This window comes from Haemorhous mexicanus, chromosome 2 (genome assembly GCF_027477595.1).
Source record: "Haemorhous mexicanus isolate bHaeMex1 chromosome 2, bHaeMex1.pri, whole genome shotgun sequence".
NCBI classification, from domain to species: domain Eukaryota; kingdom Metazoa; phylum Chordata; class Aves; order Passeriformes; family Fringillidae; genus Haemorhous; species Haemorhous mexicanus.
This window is the reverse complement of record NC_082342.1, coordinates 34,534,337-34,554,371: the sequence shown is the minus strand read 5'-3', so window position 1 is coordinate 34,554,371 and position 20,035 is coordinate 34,534,337. Positions and strand designations below refer to the sequence as shown.

Here is a 20,035-nt window from a genome sequence, read left to right as displayed (position 1 = left end):
TTAAATCAGTGCACCACAAAATACAGCAGATGTTAAAGGAGGGAAAAAGCAGAATAGCTTGATTCTGTATCTTATTTTTGTTCTTAGATGCTTTCTCCTCTCAGTAGATCGTCTCCTGTGAATGACCTCACATTTTTTTAATTGGCAATGCCACTTTGTGGCATGTTGGAAAAACCTTGCCTATGCTTAATTCCTGCAAGTAATTTTCTTTAAAATATTATTTCAAGCTCTTTAGCGTAGCAGACAACCTGTAAACCAAAATGGAGCAACTGTTTTCCATATATCTTGACATATTTCTATGTATATATACATTTACATATGTGTAGGTAAATATGTTTGCCTATATATAAACATAAATGTAATGATGAGCTATCAGATCATCTAGTGGAAATGTATTATTTTCCTTGCATTTTCCTTTTATTAGGTATTTTAACATCTGACAAAAAAGGTGAATACCATGTTAGATGTAGAAAAATTGATATGTAATCAAGTTCTCGACTACATAGGATGCAAACATAAAACAGACATTCTCTTTGTGTTGGGTTAAGTGGTAAAATATTATTTCATTAGATGATGAACAAACTGCAGAAATTCTTCACAGATTTCAGTTTACATTCTATTCTTGACCCTGGTTCCACTAGATGGTGGTATAGAGCAGAAATGAGAAAAATCTGCTGGCTCCAGACTTGCTAACTTAGATTCCTATTTAAGTCTCTTCTCTCAAACTAATACCCTGCCCTTCTGGGAACAGCTCCTCTACAACTGTTTCAGCCATCACCCTTCTGCACTACAGCAGGATGCCTGCTGGTTTTCAGGAGTGATGGTGCCTATCAAAAGATTTGTTAAGCTCCTAAATTTAAACATGTTTAAGTACTTCAGGATTGCTGCTCAAGAACAGACAAGTATTAACGGCTTACATTCTGAAATTAATATACTGTCAAATAGTTTTGGTTTAACTGTCACAGGGTTACCATTTCTGAATTAAACTTTCTTGAAGAACCATGACTATTTAAAGACTAGTGATTACATTTTGAAAAATATAGATTAGTTTTAAGAGAGTTTTTAGATCAGTTACAAAGAGGAAAGAAAACCGTACACCAGTTCAATAAATCATTTTCCTGCTCTTCTGGATGGTACAACATTCTGAAGTACATCTGAACCTGAGAAAACTCATAGGATCTCTGTGAACTTTCAGTTTAGAAAACATTTCCTACCTTAGCAGGATATGAAGGTAAGAACCCAGGCCTGTGAGAATATGCCACCATGCATGAAACTGTGTCACAGCTCCCACCACAGGAGGCATCTTCTCTCGTAACGCTCTGAAAGAAAGAAATACCATGCATTGGAATAGTTTTTCCCAGCTAAGCAATCTCAAATCACAATGTTGGATTATCAGATCACACATTATTGTTTCCATATCTCAGGCATGTGCTGGACAGGTGAGGCTTCATGGAGTCAGGCTTTCAGCAGGTGAGGAGCAGCAGTTATAGTTTACACTGCCAGTACAAAGAAATATCATCAAACTGACTTTCTTATGCATTTAAAGAAAACAGACATTTCTTCATATGATGAGTGACCAATTACTTCTGGACTCAAATTTCAGGGAATATATTTATGGCACCCTACAGTCCCAAATGAATTCTACCATTCTCCTCCACAACACCCTGTGAACTATTAATAGGATGAAATGCTGAGTTTAAGGTCCAAGAGAGAAAATGAGATTTATCAGACATCATCACTTTAAATCTGTCAATCACACCACCGATTCTGCAAGTCCATGGAAGCTCAACTTGCCTTTCTCTGTTGGACTCTAAAACAGGGACAAAGTGGGTGTTTAGTTAGGAAGCAATTAAGGGAGAGGGTCTGAAATACTCCACCAACATGCTTTGTATTTTGTAGTTATGGGTTGTGAGCAACTTGGGAAGGGGCTAAGGGATGGAGATACAGAAATAAAGAGAAGGAACTACATTGCTCTTATTTCTCCTGCTCATCAGGCTTCTGCAGTTAATGCCTATTTTGGTTGATGGTGGAGGAACTGTTTGCATCTGCTGGTCTTTTTTTTCCACTTTAATTTCACTCGTCAAAGTAAAAAAATGGAAAACAACAATTGCATGTGTTAAGAAGGAAAAATCTGCAGCTCCTGGAATATGTCCTCACTGCTTGATATTACAGTGCTTGGTCCAAAGCTGCTCAGTCACAAATATCAGCACAAAGCTTCAGCTGAGTCAGCGCAGCAATGACACAGTGGAACATGCAGCCTGGCACAACCTTTGAGCCTTTGGATGGCAGGAAATTTCAAAGCTCAAAGTCAAAAGCGTGCGGTTCCCACCACAGAAACTGAGTTCTACAGATTTTTTTCTATTTTGATTTTTTTCTAAAATAAGCTGCAGATTTACTGAAATACGGAACAAAAAACCCTGAATCAAAACACAGTTTTGAACTTTAAAAGCAAACAAAGCAGGTAGGTGGATGATTCACAAGTTAGACATTCAGAGAATAGAGATTTTCAAGGGATTTAAATGTATTTTCTCCAAAGGTTCAAATTATTATACCTCCTGGAGAAATCCAAGGCTCTGCAGATGTTTGATTAAAGCTAGTAAACAAGCATATTTTTTTTTCTAGCACCATAACCACAGTAGTATTACAGGAAACACACTAACATTTTTTCCCCTTATGAAATGAGGATGGAAAAAAGTGCCTCAGCAGCTGGTGTCATTTTTGAACCTAGGAACCAGTTCAAAAGCCCCATGGACCCACAGCAGCTCAGCAGGTTTGGTGAACTGGGGGTTATGATCTCACCAGTGATGTGAGGCAGCTGCAAAAATCAACCCTGATGCCAATATCTGCAAAGTAACTGTAAACCCAGGCCACTTGTGCTGCCAAATAACTACTCTATCCCATCTGTATCAAGTGCTCCTAGGGATGAGGATCATGTATTATATTAATTTTTAAAAAGTTTCAAGAATACTCTGTTGGAATTAACTTTCAGTTGGCTTAACCTAGCACAGGGATTGAAGAGCCAGAAGGGATGGAAAACTTTAGACTTCTTTACAGCACACTGTTATTTGGCTCTGACAAACCAGCCTACTAGGACAATTCTGTACAACACAGATTCCGTGGCATAACAGTGTTTCAAATTGTCAAAAATGTATTTTTCTGGATGCTGGAATTAACCTTCCCATCTCCTTCAGCTTGCTGAACAACACATGAATTGCAACTAAGTGCTGTTTATTGGTGACATGGATATTGAAATAGGTATTTCTGGAGTAGTAGTAGCAGCAATAGTAGAAGTAGTTCTGCATGTCTTCTTTAACATGCAGTACATTACTGTTTTTGATATTTTCATAGGAAATGGAAGAGCAGAAAAAAACCACAAATAAGCAGAGTAAAAACACATTCAGATGAAATCAAGTCTGAATAGCAGGCTTTAGTCATCCACAGATCCTCAAAATTACTTCAGTGACATTATTTCTCTCAGTTTAATTTGAAGTTAAAGAGAAATTTAAAAAAAATCTATAAATGGTTGAAAAAAATTTAAAAACCCCTGTTGAGTGCTGACTCTAGTCATGAGCAATCTGCATAAAATCTCATGGATGTTTTGTAGGCAGCATACCATACATACAATGAGATGGACTTGAATATGGACCTCAGAATTAATCCAATCTTTTTACTTAAAGGCTATTAAGAGCTATCCAGACAAGTGAAAAAACTCACCTCAATTTATCACAGAAAATGTTGTCCACATTCCAGAGAAAAAATCCCATTAAAAATACAGTTAATGATGTGTATCCTAAACCTCTAAGCCATGGGTATACCCTAAAGAGAGAAATAATGCAAAGTTTAGTTCAGAATGGTTAAAGATACAGAAATATACTAATATATACTACAAAAAAAATGTGTAAATACAGAAATGCTATTATATGTAAATAAAATTCTTTGTCAATTTGTTTTTTCCCTCAAAAGAAAAAAAAACCCTTCAAATTTTATCAGTTTAAATATTGTACTTCTCTCTCCTGATCTCATATTCTCTGAGACTTTTCTTTTACTTCTACAATAATAAATGTTTTCCAAAATACTGCACTGAGTGAAACCAAAAAGTAGGAAAACTAAAGTTGGCTAAAAGGTACTAATTCTTAAGTCCCGTGTATATTCTTTCATTACATAAAAAAAGAAAAAAAATATCTCTGTTACCAAGTTGGACTCTCCCAAAAGAAGAGGGTCTCTGCCAAGAGATCATATCTCTATACTAGGGAATTTGTATAAATATGGTCTTTCAAAATTACTATTTTGTCAATGTACACCACCATGACCAACAACTAACCAAATGAATGGTATTAAACCCCAGTACTTTTATGTTCATCTTTGAGTTGAATGCTACTGGGAATAGAAAAATGTCAATTTAATTTTGGCAGAAAAAAAAATTTCTTCAAGATATGGAAAACACACTGAAGAATCAGATGCAATAAATTGCATCATTAAGTAATTTACTTTCCCTGTGTACATTCAGGTTGGACCATGAAATTGTAAACTTCCTACATGGAAGGCTCCTTTCCCACTAATAAAACAAGTCCAAAAGCAAAACCAAATCCAACCTTGAAAGGCTGCCATCAAAGACTGTTCAAGTTATTTTTAAGCATTATGAATGCACAGTTGACATTCTGGATTAAAACACATTCTTGAGCTGCCTTTTCCTCCACTGTGTGTGTTACAGCACATTTCAGAGCTGTGAGCACTGGGAACCAAAATGTGCAAAACACAACAGGTAGCTCCAGATACAAGCTGTACATATTTACAAATTGACTGCCAATATAAACTAGCAAAATTATTATTTGTTTGGTCTAATAAATATGTGGAGCAGCATGCAGTACATGGCAAAGACTTCACTGTGATATTACCCCCTTAGTGCTCCAGAGACATAAGCAAGACCATGACACGACAGAGCACTAAAAGGTATATTAGACATGCTGGTAATTAGGTAATTAGAGCTGGAATTATTGAGGAATAAGCAGGGGTGTTTTGTGAAGGAATCAACTGGCATCACTTATTAACAGGGAACATGCTTTGTGAATAGAGAATAATATTTGCCCAGTTGTAATCTTGGGAGGAAACAGATCTAAGAAAGAGATGAAAAGTGTAGGGGGAAGAGGCAGGAAGAGGAACAACTGCTGAGGATAGGATGAGGTAGTACTCTGGAAGGAATAACATGCTGTTCTTTGGGATTTTCCCTCTAATCTCAGAGTGACTTCAAGGCCCACAATAAGAAATATGAGTGATAGGAAGTGAAGCAACAAAAAACAAGCAGAAATCAGGGTGAGTATGTAAGCTGGAAAAGGCTTGGCCAAGTGCTAGCACTACTGATGGAAATACAGGTATAAGTTCTAGCCGTGCAGAGAAAGTAAACCCAAAAGTGTGCTTGGGAATGAATTTTAGAGAAAAGAAAGGGTACCTTCAGGTTGGAAGAGCTTCTCTAGCAGAACTAATTTAAAATTAGTAGTAGTTTAGTTAAAATTTAGAAGTATTTTAAACCTACTTCTCTTCCCATCCCAACTTTCTGCCCAGTTTGCATAGCAACACCAACAAGGGAAATAGTCTTTGTAGGGCACTGATTCAATGAAGTGATCCAGCTAATTAAGAATATACATTCCAAGCCCCTAGAACTTAAGTGAAAAGTAGGCAGGACTTCAGAGACAGACTTTGCTGGAGCAAAACAATCAATGATACTTTGGGGGGGAAGGTGGTGATGTTATTGATAAAGAGAGAAGACTATGAAATGCTTCAGAAATAATAAGAATGCATAACTGTGTGGAATTTGCAGAAGTAGAAAAATAGCAGGCCCAAGAGTTTGTCTACACAGACAGAAAGAAATTTAATCTAAAAGACTAAAGCTGTGTTAAATCCTTAAATAAAAACAAAATTAAAATTACTTCAATTTGATTCAATTTAGTTCCCCTTGGAGGTGAATTAACATAGTATCGCTTAAGATCTCTAGGCAAGGATTAAAATTTCCAGTCCATTGGTTTAAAAAGTGCCTTTAAATTAATGATTGCTTCTGAAGCTGCAACACATTATCAGTTTTAAGTTCTTCTTGCTTAGTAAGAAAGTCTCTGCTCATTTGCACTTGGTCTGTGGGAATTTCTCAGGGAAAGCCAAACCACATGAACTGAAATGGCAACTGGAAGGTGATTCAATGAATGTACTTGATCCTTGTGGCTCTCTTCCAACTCAAAATATTTGAGGATTCTATAATACTTCAAATTCACATTTTGTTAAATTCTTCCTTGTGTTCCTGAAGAGACACATGTGGAACTTGAAACAAAGTTTAACAATAAGCACATTTAAAATGACGACAGAAATAAGTAATTTTCAGAAGAAATCCCCAAATGCATGAGAACACCAAATATTCACAAGAGATAGACAGAAATGGGCAACCAGCTGAGCCTCTGAGAGCTAAAGGTATGTATTTACTTCAATACTGATTAAATTCCATTTTCTTCTCTTTTCCTTCCATTCACCTCCCTTTTACAGACCTTTTTTAGAGTTTGTGCTCCAATGATTCTCATGCCTCTCAGTGTCTCCGAGCACTTTTAATACCTTCTGTTACAGTTTTAATTTCCATTTCCACAGCATTATGCCTGACTTTACCCAATCAAAACTGTAAGAAAAACTACCATGTGTCATTATTTTTTAAACACTTGAGCAGAGAAGAGGAAAGGAAATTACTAAGTGATGGTTCCACTCTGCAGTCCTACTTACAGCACTCTCCCAGTATTATCATTAGAGTTTGGACACTAGCAACAGATTTCACACTACCCAGCAATGAGAAGACCAACTCCATTTCTGTTTAAATCCCAGTCTAACAGCTGAAGCCAACAGCAGAACACCTGACAGTAAACACTGATCATAAGTGCAGAAATCTCAGTTTAGTTTAATGTTATCCCAGTGGTTTCAAAAAAGAGCAAGGTGATGAGCCAAACCCTTTAAACCCAGGGGAGCCGAGTAGCTAACATTATGTACCTAGTTAAAGAAATTCTCCCATTGCCAATTTCGCATGTTAAGCTGACAAAAAAAAAAAAAAAAAAAAAAAAAAAAAAAAAAACAAACCTGCAAATACTATGTTGTAACTTACAATGCTGAATTAAATGGTTACTTACCATAACACTATATAAACAGATCTTAGAACTATGATGGAAACTAGTGTTCCATACATGATCTGAAAATAAAAAAAGAGATAAAATTCAGCAGTTAGGTTCAAGAGACCTTATAAAATAGTCCAGGAGTAAAAATCTTTTGAAGCCTCTGTTCATTTTTTTTTTATTTTACATCTCAGGAAAATAGTATTCCTTCTAAATTCAGCTCCAGAAAGCCTTCTGTTAAAGTTTCAACTAAAAGTATGATTATAAAGCATGTCCTTTATACAATTACAGGAAAAGTCAGTTGTGTAAAACCAATGTTCCATTGCTCTGAATTGGAAAGCAAACACTAGATGGCACTCAGAAAGCATCTTGAAATCAAAAATGGTAACTAACCCCTATTATCTCTTCTCTCTCTGTGCATTTTAGCCCAGGATTGTGCAAGCATCAGCTAAAGCTGTTTTTGAAAGCCGTACTTCTTTCATTGATACTTAATTAATATGTTTTCCTGAAAGCAAACACCTGAATAGACTATGTGCTATTCCCACACTGAGCATCACTATGGGGAAAAACTTTCCAGGAAGCATTTCAAACAACTATTGCAGATTGTTTGGATTCAATCTAATTATATAGCGGGAAGGCTGCACAGTCTGAAAAGATCCATGAGCAAAATCTGACTCACTGTAGGCTTGATGAATTTGAATGCAATCACCTGACTTATAAAAAGTCAAAATAATAATTTATCTTTTGCCTTGTGATGTTTAAATTACTCTCTTTTATTCACAAACTTAAAATCCATGTAACACCACCCCCCAAGACATACAGATTAAAGAAGAGAAAAAATGTGGCCAGTCATGCCTGAGAGTGATGCAGAAGTCACTGCAGCAGGGAGGATTTTTAGACACTGGTGACATTCAATTTCTTTCTTTATCTTTTATTCTGAACACTGGTTTCCTCCTGCCAAAAGGCAGTTTGTTCCAAGCAGCTGTGCTTTGCTCTTTTTGCCTCTCTCCAGTGGCCCACAGGCCTCCCAGTATTTTTTTCTTCCTTGTTCACTGACTTAACTTTTTCATCTTGCTTCTAGTTAGCTGCTATCTAATTCTGTCTTTGTTTAACATGAAACAGAAAAATTCTAAACCTTTGCTGTCTTTTTTTTTAAAGCCACTAAACCTCACAAAAAGAAGTGTGCATATAAACTGGTGTCCTTACCATGTTCTAGTGACCTCCTCATACCCCTCCTTCTTTTCCACTGTCTTTGAGACAGGGACTGCCTCTCACTCTGCTGTAACTGGGGCATTCAGAACCTACTATCCTGCAAGCATGTCCAGTGATCTCACATAAAACAGGTTACTGTAATAATGCAAAGTGAAACCTTCCTTCCAAAAGTCCATAAAGGCAAATTTGCAAACTCCTTTTAGATTTAAGGATAAGGTTAGTAGTGCACTGTATTATCAGTGCACGTATACAGAACAAGACAGACAACAGAGCCCTTATGTTTGACAACTGGTAAAAGTAAGCCCCAATACTGACTATTCAAAGTCAGTCAGCACAGCAGTTCTTCATTTGCATTCAGAACAAGATTAAAGAACTTTAGTAAATAAACTACAACTACTGTGTGTTCTGCTCTGTAGAGCTAAACAAAGCAAAACTATTTGAAAGGCTAATTGGTTCTGGCTTGTAATTTATACAAAGCTATTAATTCCAGTCCTCTTGTTGGGGTACAGCACCTAAACCAGGAAAAAAAGAAAACCAACACAACCTGCTAGACACAGCCTGAGTATCAAGTGCTTATCAGTCCCAAGCCAAGGGAAGGAAGGGGAGTGATGTAGGAAGGGAAGCTCAGGTGTGGTAGGTGCTGTCTGCTAGTATGATTCTTCATTACTGACATTTTGCCTAAAAAGATCCCACCACATAAATACATTACCAGCCTCATTTAAAACAGCACTTTTCATTTTTTCTAATCAAATCCAGCAATTTATTCTAAGAGAGGGATGGTACAGAGGAAGATACTCATAGGAAGGCTCCTCCAGAATCCAAATTACAGTTTGATTTGCTGATCTTCTCCTTCTTAAAATTTCCATCACTAAAATACTCCTTTGCAGTAGAGATATGGGAAAAAACCTATCCATTAAGAGCAATTTCTGTCATACACATTAGGAGATGTGACCACCCTTATGCTTGTACCCAAATTGCTTTTGGATTCTTTGTACAGGGAGTTCAATAGTGTCAGACTATGCCTAGAGAAACAGATCTTACAGGCAGCTCAAAGCCCAGGTAAAATGTTATCTTTTTCAGCAGCTGCTAAAAGCAGGAAAGAGCAAAAGCTAAGAAAAGCTTTCTTTGCAAAGTTTCCGGCTTGTTATTTCCTCGAGAGCTAATGGCTTGCAGAAGAGGACAGTATCAGTGGAGGAAGGAAGGGGGAAAAAAAAAGAAAGAGAACCTTGCAGTGACTGAAGAAAAATATGCCCATCGTTGACACTTCAATTTCTTTCCTTTTCTGCTTCCCCACCTAAACAGGTTGTTAGCAGTAAAACACATTTGTGTTTAAAAGCCTGTGAAAGCCTGGAACAACAACCTGTTCTGCTCTGCATGCTCCAATCCTCCTCGCTGAAGGTGAGCACCCAGGAGGTGCTGCTGTGATATACAGAAACTGTAGCTGCTCACCTCCCCCAGCTGTTTCTAACTAGAGGGCTACACACCAAATTGCACAACTCAGTTCAGATGTCAGGCAGCAGTGCTTACTTCATCTCTTTTACCATCCACAGCTTTACTATTTTTATCATGGTAAAACTTTGTTAGGTATTACCCATCCACCCAGAGAAGGACAAAGTAAAATATTATATTAAAAAAAAAAAGAAAAATCTGCCTTATTCAAGTTAGCTCAAATTTTTCCATTCCTTTAACTTCTTTTGTCCTTCTTTTCTTTAACTAAGACATCATTTAAATGACAGATGTCAATCCAAGCAAGTTTTCTGCTATTTTGTCTCACACTGCCATTAAACTGTAAGCCAAAGAACAACATTTTACTGCAATTGAAACAAAAGGAAAGATCAGAATCTCAATCTTCTGTTACCACTAGACAGTTCCCTCTTTGCTGTTTCAGATGCAAATAAAGCTCTGCATATTTCAGCTTTGAAGGTATCTTTACAATTGAGGGAAAAAACCAAAGTCTTATGAAGACACAGTGTATTACTTCATAAGAAGGTGAAATATGAATAACTTCCTAATTCACAAGTGGGAAGTAAGCACTTCAGGGTTCAGTGTCTGGCAGCATTTTTAATGTAGAGGCAATTAAGCATATAATACATAAAATCACTTATTTAAGTTAGAAGCAAGGTTGGTACTGCACACTGAGGGGGTGAGCATACAAAACTGGTTCTTCATCTACCCTTCCAGTACAGAAAGCAGCAATAGCCCGGTATTTCCACTTCTCTGTTTCCTCTGCTCCCGGCTTTCTACCCATCTTTGGTTAATAAAGTCAATTTATCAGCCTCAAATATTAGTATACACATTGGGCACTGTACTGAGAGATTTTGTGTTCTTGGCAACCAGCTTATCTAATAGTCCAGCTATCAAAAGATAGTTACATAAATATTTGAATGTGGAAGCTGTATTTGCAATTTGCAAGAAAGAAACTGAGCTCTACATGGGTTTAGATTTCTGGAGAAGAAATCTGAGCTGAGAGAAAAAGGAAGGACAACTCCAACATGACACTGAAACACCAAGTAACTGGACACAGTTACAGCTGGGTAGTACCACAGGCTGCCTTGACAGCTGTGAACTGTCATAGCTGATATGAACTAACTCAGATTCACTGGGTCTGGTCCTGTTTAGATGCACCTATGTGATAGCAAAATGACACGCGAGTCACTGCCGCTGTAGAGCTTCTGGGACACTGTCTGCCACAAAAAGTCAAGCTTGCCACAAAAAGTCAAGCTTCCCCTCCAATGACTTGTAGAGCTGAACCTTTGGAGAGTCAGAATATCCTTCCTCATTCCCTAAGCTACTGTGCAGGCAGAAGCACCAGCCAGAATGAAAGCTGTACTTGCTTGGGAATGCATCCCCAAATGAACTGTCTAAGAGAGAAATGTCATTCAAGTTAGTTTTATACATGCTCATCAGCAGGACAATGACAGAACAGAAAAAACTCTGTGCTGAAGACACACCTGAAAAGGTCATTTTGAAGAGAATAGTGGGGAACCTGAATGTACAGAAAGTAAGAACACATTCCACCAAAAGGCACAATATATTAGCCACAAGCCTACAATTAACTATTGCTTCAGCAGCAGGAGCGACTCTGGAAAGCTGTAAGACATCCAGTGGGTCCACAGAGATTCCTTAAAATGGGAAATCCCGCAAGTCTGAACAGGTTGTGCCTGGACATAATATATTCTTCATGCAGTTTCAGGCTCCCTTACATACTTCCATACTTCTACATGTTTCATCTTGATTTCACCTTCCTCTTTGCACTTGTATATTTAAAACACCCCTAGATAAAAAAAGCCTATTAATTTTTTTATTAAGGCAAATGAAATGCATTTTCCTGCCATGCTTACTTTCTTCCTCTTACTCAGTCACCTGAAGAAGTAAATACAATACTTGTATTTTATGTCTATCAAAAGTAAAAAAAAAAAAAAAAAAAATCCCTGGTCATGTTCTTATGCTGAAAACAGTGAACACATCCAGGCACTCCCTCCCCTGCTTTGGTGATCTGTGAACAGTTTAGAACAAGAATAGTTTGTATTTGTCCATCAGTGCATCTCTTCCATTTTGAATCAGTCCTCATCCTCCAGGTATCCCAGTTATCTCTTCATTTCCCCCCAGTACTCAGCACTAACTCTCAGCACTAACTCTGTACTTTCTATCATCACAAATACCAGCAGTACACTCTTCTTTTTCCTGCTAGAGGTTGTTAAAAAAGAAACCAACCAAACAAGTCAATTCCACTACTGATTCCAAGAAAATTCAGGCTTTTTCACAATCTCCTTTAGTAATTTTTCACTAGTCACTACTTTACCCTATTTGAAACTCTCCTACTGATCTGTTTCTCCAGCTGGCTTGGTTTCTCATGGGACGTCACAAGAACATTCTAGAATGCCTATTGTTTTACATCACATTTCCTAACGTAGAAGAAACAGCTATTTAATCTAATTTTCCATTAACCTTTTAATTATTTGTTTGCCTCAAACTGTCACATCAGATGACTACACAAATAAAACAGGTTTTTAGAACTATCTCCCTATTCACGTAACTTGGCCCACTAGCTGAACGAGGTTTTTGATCACTCCAAGTATTCAGAGATGGCATGAAGCAAATCAGGATGGAACATGTTGCTTTGTATGTGACAGCTTCCCAGGCCTCATTATATTAGGAGGAGGCTACTTGTAAGAGTTGAGTTGAAAGTTTAAGATTTCAGAGTAACTACTTCTACTTCCAGGGCTGTCTCTGTATGTCTGTGGATCACTTTACACCAGCAGCCATTCTTTCCCCGCCCCTTTCCTTGTATACATGTGGTAAACAGGGATGAAGAACTAATCGGATTTAAAATTAATTCCGAAGAGAGTTTCAATCTGTTGAGTTCCCCAATCAAATTCAGATCAGAAAATAAATTTGTGTGCCAGATGGAAAAGAGGAGAGAGGCACAGCTGTTTTCTGTGACAATGATACTGGCTTTAAAACAACCAGGCAGCTGGACTGTTTACACCTTGAAAATCAGAACTAATAGTGCTCTAGCCTGAGAGATTTGAACATAAGCAAGACAATATATGCCTGTAAAGGGCATTAATATATTTCATTTAATTGATAAGGTGGCAAAAAATACTAGATAAGTTGTCAAATAGGAATTGTTTTTTTCCTTCTAATGATGTGCTGCCTCCACCTGCCCAAAACACGCATCTCATTCCTCCTACAGCTGAAGCACTAAAACCCTTAAAGATCGCCCTTAATATGATGCAGAAAAAAGCTGGACTCTATTGCTACTGTGCTGTGGATAACAAACTGAAATCACCTTTGAGCCCTGCTGGCAGCTGGCAATTTATGAGCCTAAATTGGAAAGACAAGTAGAAAGTAATTTGGGGAAAAATGAGGCTTGGATCCTGGTTGCTAAATATAATAGGATCCTTTTTTCCATTCTTACTGGCTTCCTTCCAGAGGAAAAAAAACCAAACCAAAACCACAATCCATACTGAAACAACGAACAATAAAAAGTTATCCTTGTAGTTCTTCCTCTTTTTGCAAGGCTGACAACTCAAAATGATCACAGAAAAACACCAAGAGGAACCAAATGCTGCGTTATCTCCTGATGAGACTTTCTAACCCACTTAGAAAGATTGTGATTTAAACTATGATTGCATGAACATATTTAATTTTACTTCAAGTCTAAGTGACTTGAAAAGCAGTTTGAAAATGCTTATAAAATTTTTTAAACTTTTTCTTTTTAATGCACTCTAAAATAATGTACAAGTATAAGAAAATAACCCAGTTAGGCTGTGCAGTCAAGGAAATATTTCCTCTGGATTTACTACATATTTGGCAAAGACTGTGAAAAAATAAGTACAGTACTTGAACATTTGGAACTTGGCCATAACTTTATGTTCTCCATAAAAATCAATTTGCAAAGAATTGTTGTAAAAAGTCCAACACTTTTATGGGATCTAAATACATTCTACACTGATTCCTCATGTATAAATTATAACAGGGAATTCATATTCTGAACCTAAGAGAAACCAGATGCAGAAAATTAAAGGTCTGGGACAACAGTTTAAACTTTCTCTATTTCCCTCTTTCTCAAAAAGTTGTAATATCCATTGTTTTAGTTTTTGTGACATGGGGCAACACCTATGTCAATGCATCAAACTGGACTATAGTGAAGCCGTAATGTATTTATTCCAATAAATACAGCTTGGTCAAATAATTGATTAAAGAGACAAAAGTTCACCAGAAATAGTAAATTTTGCCACTGTTGTTAACAAAACTACTCTAAGTCACTTCATTCAAAACTGGTTATGACCAGCTCAGTAAAAGCACGAGTAATTATCACTTTCATCCCAGCCAGTATCTTTCTGCTGGAAATGTAAATAGGGGAAAAAAAGAAATTATTTAATTAATACCATCCAAAAAAACCCACACTGCAATTTTCCATTTTATCTACAGGTAGGGTAACAATTCATGTTTCTAGGGGAGATTATTTGGAGCAGCTGAAAATTTATTCTCTTGATCAGCACTTGACTAATCCACCAACAGGAGCCAGTTATCATTTTTACAACTGCTGATGCAGCAGGCACATTTCGACAAGTAGTGGCACTACCAATTTAAAAAATTAAGGCTTTAAAGCTCTGTTCTGCAAAGAGTTCTGTGCTTTTTGCTTGGCAATTTTTCAACTGTTATCCCTAATCAAAAAATCATAAATGAAGGAAAACTACCCATGGCATACAGAAATGAGCATCATTTCTAACCTCCTGTGAAGAAGTAAGCGATGCAAGTCCTATCCCCACAGGCAGGGGATGCATATTAATACTCCTGGGCTGCTACAAAAGGAGCCTGTACCAGATACTCCATTAAGGCTGTCCAAAGCAGTCTGCTACATGACCCTAGAAGGCATTCTGTGCTTAAACTCACCTTGAATTTCCACAAAGTAAAACTGAGTAATTAAAAAACCCAGTAAACTAATGTGTTAAAGCAGAGAGAACGTGGTGCTAAGTCAATCAAGACATCTTATGATGTAAGGTCATAGTTTCAAAGCAGCTGCTAATGGAAAGCAGCAGAAAGACTCATTTAGCTGTTCCTCTCTCACACACCTTAGGGTCACCTCATTACACTTGCCACTGATGAAAACCATGGGAAATATTAGGTCACAAGCTAAAACACAACACATATTGAAGCATTCTAGTTTTTCATGTCACTTAGTAAGAGGATGGTGACATGACAGGCAGCAATAGTGCTTAAAGAAAAAGCAAACAGCAAATTGTGCTTCCCTTCCATCTTTCAGCAGTAAAATACTGCTACATATTCCACTAAAATAGCATAGTTGAAAACCAAAATTAGCTGCTCCAACAGAACAAGATTTACCTGATGGAATACAGGCTCTTTCAAATTTAGGTAAACCTGGAAAGATTAAAAAAGAGAAATAAGTTGCAACAGAACCATCATAATATTATTCATCTAAATATTGCCAAGGCATCTCCTGTTAAAATCAAGCCATGAGTGCCTATCCATGCACCATTAAAGCTGATCAAATATTTGAAATTTCCTCCGGCAGAACCTGAGGTTTTATCTGTGGAATTATTTTAAACTAAGAAGCACAAATATCAATATTAACAACTAACATAAAGCTTCTAATTTAGTAGAGTTGACAACATACAAAACCAATTAAGATGCTAAAGCTACCAGATGTTCTCGATACGCACTGCAAGAAGAAAACATACGCAATTCTAATTTGCTTTTCTTGTTTTCGACAATAATTTAATGTTTCAATTAATTTTACAAAAAGCTTGTAGTTCTTCCTATTTGTAATACAGTTAATTTAATTTATGTTCTTGAATAGGGAAGGACACTAGACGTCAGGCATAATGTGCCACAAGTGTAAAAAATATTAGGAGAAATAGAAGAGAAGAGGCAAGTATTTCAGCAGCTGAAGATGACTTATACTAATACTTTAATTTTAAAAGAAATATTTATCAATAAAAATTACTTAGGAAATTCCATCTGTGGTTGACAGTCAGCATGAAACTGAATTTATTCATAGAAGAACACTCCACTGACAAAGGGAGTCAAGTTAGCTGTGACACACAAAAAAATTAGAAGCATTTTAACTAACAGCTAAGTTCTTCTCTTATTCTGCCTGTTTCAGAACACCAGTCTGCATCCTGGACGGGATACAAAAAGTTCACTTTTTTTGCGGGCAAACAGAATGATTCTTATTTCTACAGATGAATTAAAGTGAGAGAAGCAGGAACACAGCTTATCCAAGGTCTCATATCAAGTCAATGGCAACTGTTTTTCTCACATTCCTGTTCTAGCAACTGGATTATTGCTTTTCTTCCTTATTTATTCTATACAGTGGTTTAGATAGAAAGGTTTTAGGTTTCTCTGGCCAGCAACATAATTTTCTCAACAAAAGAATAATTTGTCTTTCTTGACTGGAAGTGACAGAGATTTAGTATTGCCTCTATAACATTTCTCCACTGCCAGAAAAACTGCCAACCTAAGGGTGAAAATGCCATATTAGAAAAAGTTACTTACTATGCTGACTACGACGCTGTATGTTATTAACAAGAAAAGCAGTGCATAATTGACTGTATTCTTGTACTTGAAACATTCATATCTGGAAGAGAGGATAAAGGAGAGAGACAACAGTCATCACTTACCATATAATGGATGCAATTTCCAAGGTATAATATTAAAAAAATTGTGAGAAAATTGATCCAAATTAGTCTTAGGCCTCTCAAGAAATTCTAACTCCTTAAATAAAGACACATTATTTTAAGAAAAAAAGTCATGCTCTTACCAGCAAATGTTTTAAAAAAAATCTAAGGCAAAAAACTCTAACACAAATAAGCTCCAGCATATGCCAAAAAGTAACCCAATCGAAGAAAAGAGTTTGTGAAGCAGAAGTGTTTTCAGAAGGTGCTTACAGGGTGATAATGGATGGTGAATTAGAAATTAGTTTAAAATACAACACAGCTGTCAAAAACATTACTGAGCAAGCAGCAGTGTAGGAAAAGGACTGCCTTACAAAACACTGAACTCAGATTTGTTAAAATGTAGATTGTTTATGGCTTCACTACAGTTGCACTGCAGTACATTTGCTAGATTGGGTACTGGTAAAAGGGGAAGGTAAAAGCACCTGACTGCTCAGTATGTAAAACAAACAATTAAAATTACCTTCACAATCTCTACACTACTCCTCAATCTCAGCTGTGATGGAAATAAACACACATGCCAGACTGTATCTACATCAGAAAAAAGGTAGAAAAAACCCCAACAAAAATGAATTTTGAGAAGCCCATTATCATCAGGGCTGGAGGAAGCTGTCTATATAATTCTAAATTATATCTGTCTAGCTCTTTTGTTTATAAACTTGGAGAAATAGACACCACCATGAATTGATAAAAGGAAATAAAATAAAAATACATCTGGGAAACAAAAAGTCTAAAGGCAGCACAATGTGCTACATTGCAAAATGGCTTGCTGAAGTAATTACACAGTTTGAGAATCAGCAGAACTGAATGATGTATAAGGGAATGTCCTGTGCACAACCACCTGCAACCTACTTTCAAGCTAACCAATACTATTATTAAAAGCCTCCTAAACTACACATTAGCTCATTTTTTTGAGCATTTTAATTGCTACCATACATAAATACACTGAATCTTATTGGAGTTATAAATGCAGTAACAGACTTCAGTGCTTTTGAAGATAATAAACACTGCACTAAAAAAAAAACCCTCAGATATATTTTTATAGCCACTGCTCATCCTTTTTTCCAATCACATTCAAATCAGACAAATGCAAAGGCAATTTCAAGGAGACAGGGAGCTACAGTGGAAATATTTCCACTAAAAGAGGCATTATGATTCTGGTCCTGAGTTTGTACAAATCACACTAATGTATGAGTCACAAACTGAGGGCAATTTCCATAGATAGCGGTTTAGTCCTAAAGCACCCCATCTCCATTGGAAGCTACCAGTAATCTTCATCAAGACTTCACAATTTTCAACAGCTGAATATTTGATATGTTCAAAAGAAAAAAGATGGTTTTTTTTCTCTTTTAGTCTGCAACAACACGATCTATCATTTGGATTTGCCAAGTGACAGAACAAATCATATTAAATCCAGACCTTGCAGCAACAGGCAAGAAAAAGCCAACTTAGGGTATATTTACAGTTGTCAAATGCTACATTGCTCCCAAAATTAAATGGGAGAACATATCCTGGCATCACATTAAACTGTCATGAATGTTCCAAGACACTCTCCCCAAAATATGCATTCAACTCCTCATAAAATCTTGTCCTTTTAATTTTCCAGATGAGTGAAAAGCAGGTTTAGCCAGAAACCTGAAATTTGCACTTCAAGCCAGACTACATCATAGAAATCCAGCTCAAATAAGCTATAATGTTGCTAATTTTGTAGGCATTACAGAAGTTGATTTTATTATGTCTGCTGTTTTTATACAAGTAGCACTGAGCTCTGATTGTATACTACACTAAGTCTTTAATGAGTGGGTTTTTTCCCCTATTAAAAAAAAAAAAACCCACTGGTAAAATATATCAAAATTAGCAAAAACTAGGACTAAAGCTAGCCTGGTTCTCTAATATCATAATGCTGTACAAAACCAGATCTCACCAAAAGCAGTAGAAGCTTTCTCTCTATATATGCTAAATTTGGCTTCGGAGACTCTACATTTCAAAAGTTAACATTTCATAAATATTCAAGGAAAAAAATTAACAAATACTTACAGGCAGTAGACAAACACACAACAACTGTATATCATTGGCAGTTCATCCAACAGCTATAAAAAGCAAAGACATCAAAACATGAAAGCTACTTTTAACTCTCAAGCTTGTCTAAGTTAATTAAGGAGAGGGTAAGTCTTAAGTAAACAGGAGTTTTTAAGTCATTTGGATATCCATCTTCTTGACTGTACTCTAACACGTAGCACTGTCAAACCCTGTTCAGCTACTGAAGCTGCTGCATTAAAAGCTTATTACTCTGAATCTTTTGAATATTACGCTTCATAAACACCCACACCTTCAAAGAATCTTGATATTTTTGCTGCTCACACCTCTTAAAATATTTGTAAGAATTAATTCTGTAAAGCCAGGCTGAAGAAGACCATCCCATCTATGGCCCTACTGTCAGTAGCATCTTCTTACTTGACAGAGAAATTGAAATGTAATAGTTCCATAGCATAAAATAGAATTTTAGCCTATTAGGATGGGCAATATGCTCACATGTTTACTTCCTAATTTTAGAAATCTCTTACACTGTTTTAATTCAGAGACAGGGCTTTTCGTTTGTTTGATGTGGGGTTCTTGCAGGCTGTTTTGCTGGGTTTCCCCAGCAATTATGGTGGCATATAATGTTTTATTATCTTAAATAGTTTTTATACTGAGGGAGAAGACTGGTGTGTTACAGCTAAAACAGTTATTTCTCTAGGAACTTGACACTTTAATGAATGGAATTAAAATGGTAATCACAAGAGAGTTGATTTCTCAATAGCAGGAAAACTCAAAATTGCCATTTATTATTAGAAAGAAAAAGAATCATAGCATCATTTTCTTGTAAAATTTCTCACCAAAGAACTTTCATGAATTTCTACTTATAAATATACAGTTAAACTTACCTCCTCTTAAGAAAGACTGAAAATCATGGAAATGAAAAAGGATACAAATGGATCAATGAAGATCCACAGCCTCTGATTGCTAATATGTTAAACAAACATTAATAGTTAGGGCTTTTAGAACTTTTAGAGCTTGACTTCTAAGAAAAACAAAAACTTGATGCAAAAAAGATTTTTACCTTTTTCCATCATCACTCAGAGTACTTAGTGGGTGTGCCTGTAAATAAATTGCTTTCCTACCACTGCTACAGGGTACTTAACAAGTTCATAACCGTGTTATTCTGAACAATGAAACTTGTTAAGAGCAGTAAGCAACTTACTCAAACTCTTTTATAAATCCGGCCTGATTCTGCTTGGTTTGGGATCATTTTCTACCTGCACAGTCAAAAACTTCATTTTAGCTCTGGAATTTCCTATTGTGAGGGGAAAAAAAAATCTAATTCTTTAAAGAAGGAGAGAGATGTATTATCTTGAGTGTGAAGTATTAGCTTGTTGTGATTTTGGTCATATAAAGCTCAGGAACTGTTTCACAAGAGAGCTAAACAGCTCTGCTGCCCAGCTGCCA

General features: G+C 36.5%; 1 protein-coding gene across 1 annotated transcript in view; it reads right to left on the bottom strand.

Annotated features, from left to right (window-relative positions):
• Nucleotides 1–20,035, bottom strand: part of ACER3 (alkaline ceramidase 3) — a 62,763-nt gene that overhangs the window by 7,067 nt on the left and 35,661 nt on the right. Inside the window, exons 4-9 of the mRNA XM_059838398.1 lie at nt 18,587–18,639; nt 16,371–16,452; nt 15,198–15,233; nt 7,152–7,210; nt 3,715–3,816; nt 1,215–1,319 (exon numbers count right to left, since the gene is read on the bottom strand). Of these exons, the coding sequence (XP_059694381.1) occupies nt 1,215–1,319; nt 3,715–3,816; nt 7,152–7,210; nt 15,198–15,233; nt 16,371–16,452; nt 18,587–18,639 (437 nt within the window). The remainder of the gene's footprint in view (nt 1–1,214; nt 1,320–3,714; nt 3,817–7,151; nt 7,211–15,197; nt 15,234–16,370; nt 16,453–18,586; nt 18,640–20,035) is intronic.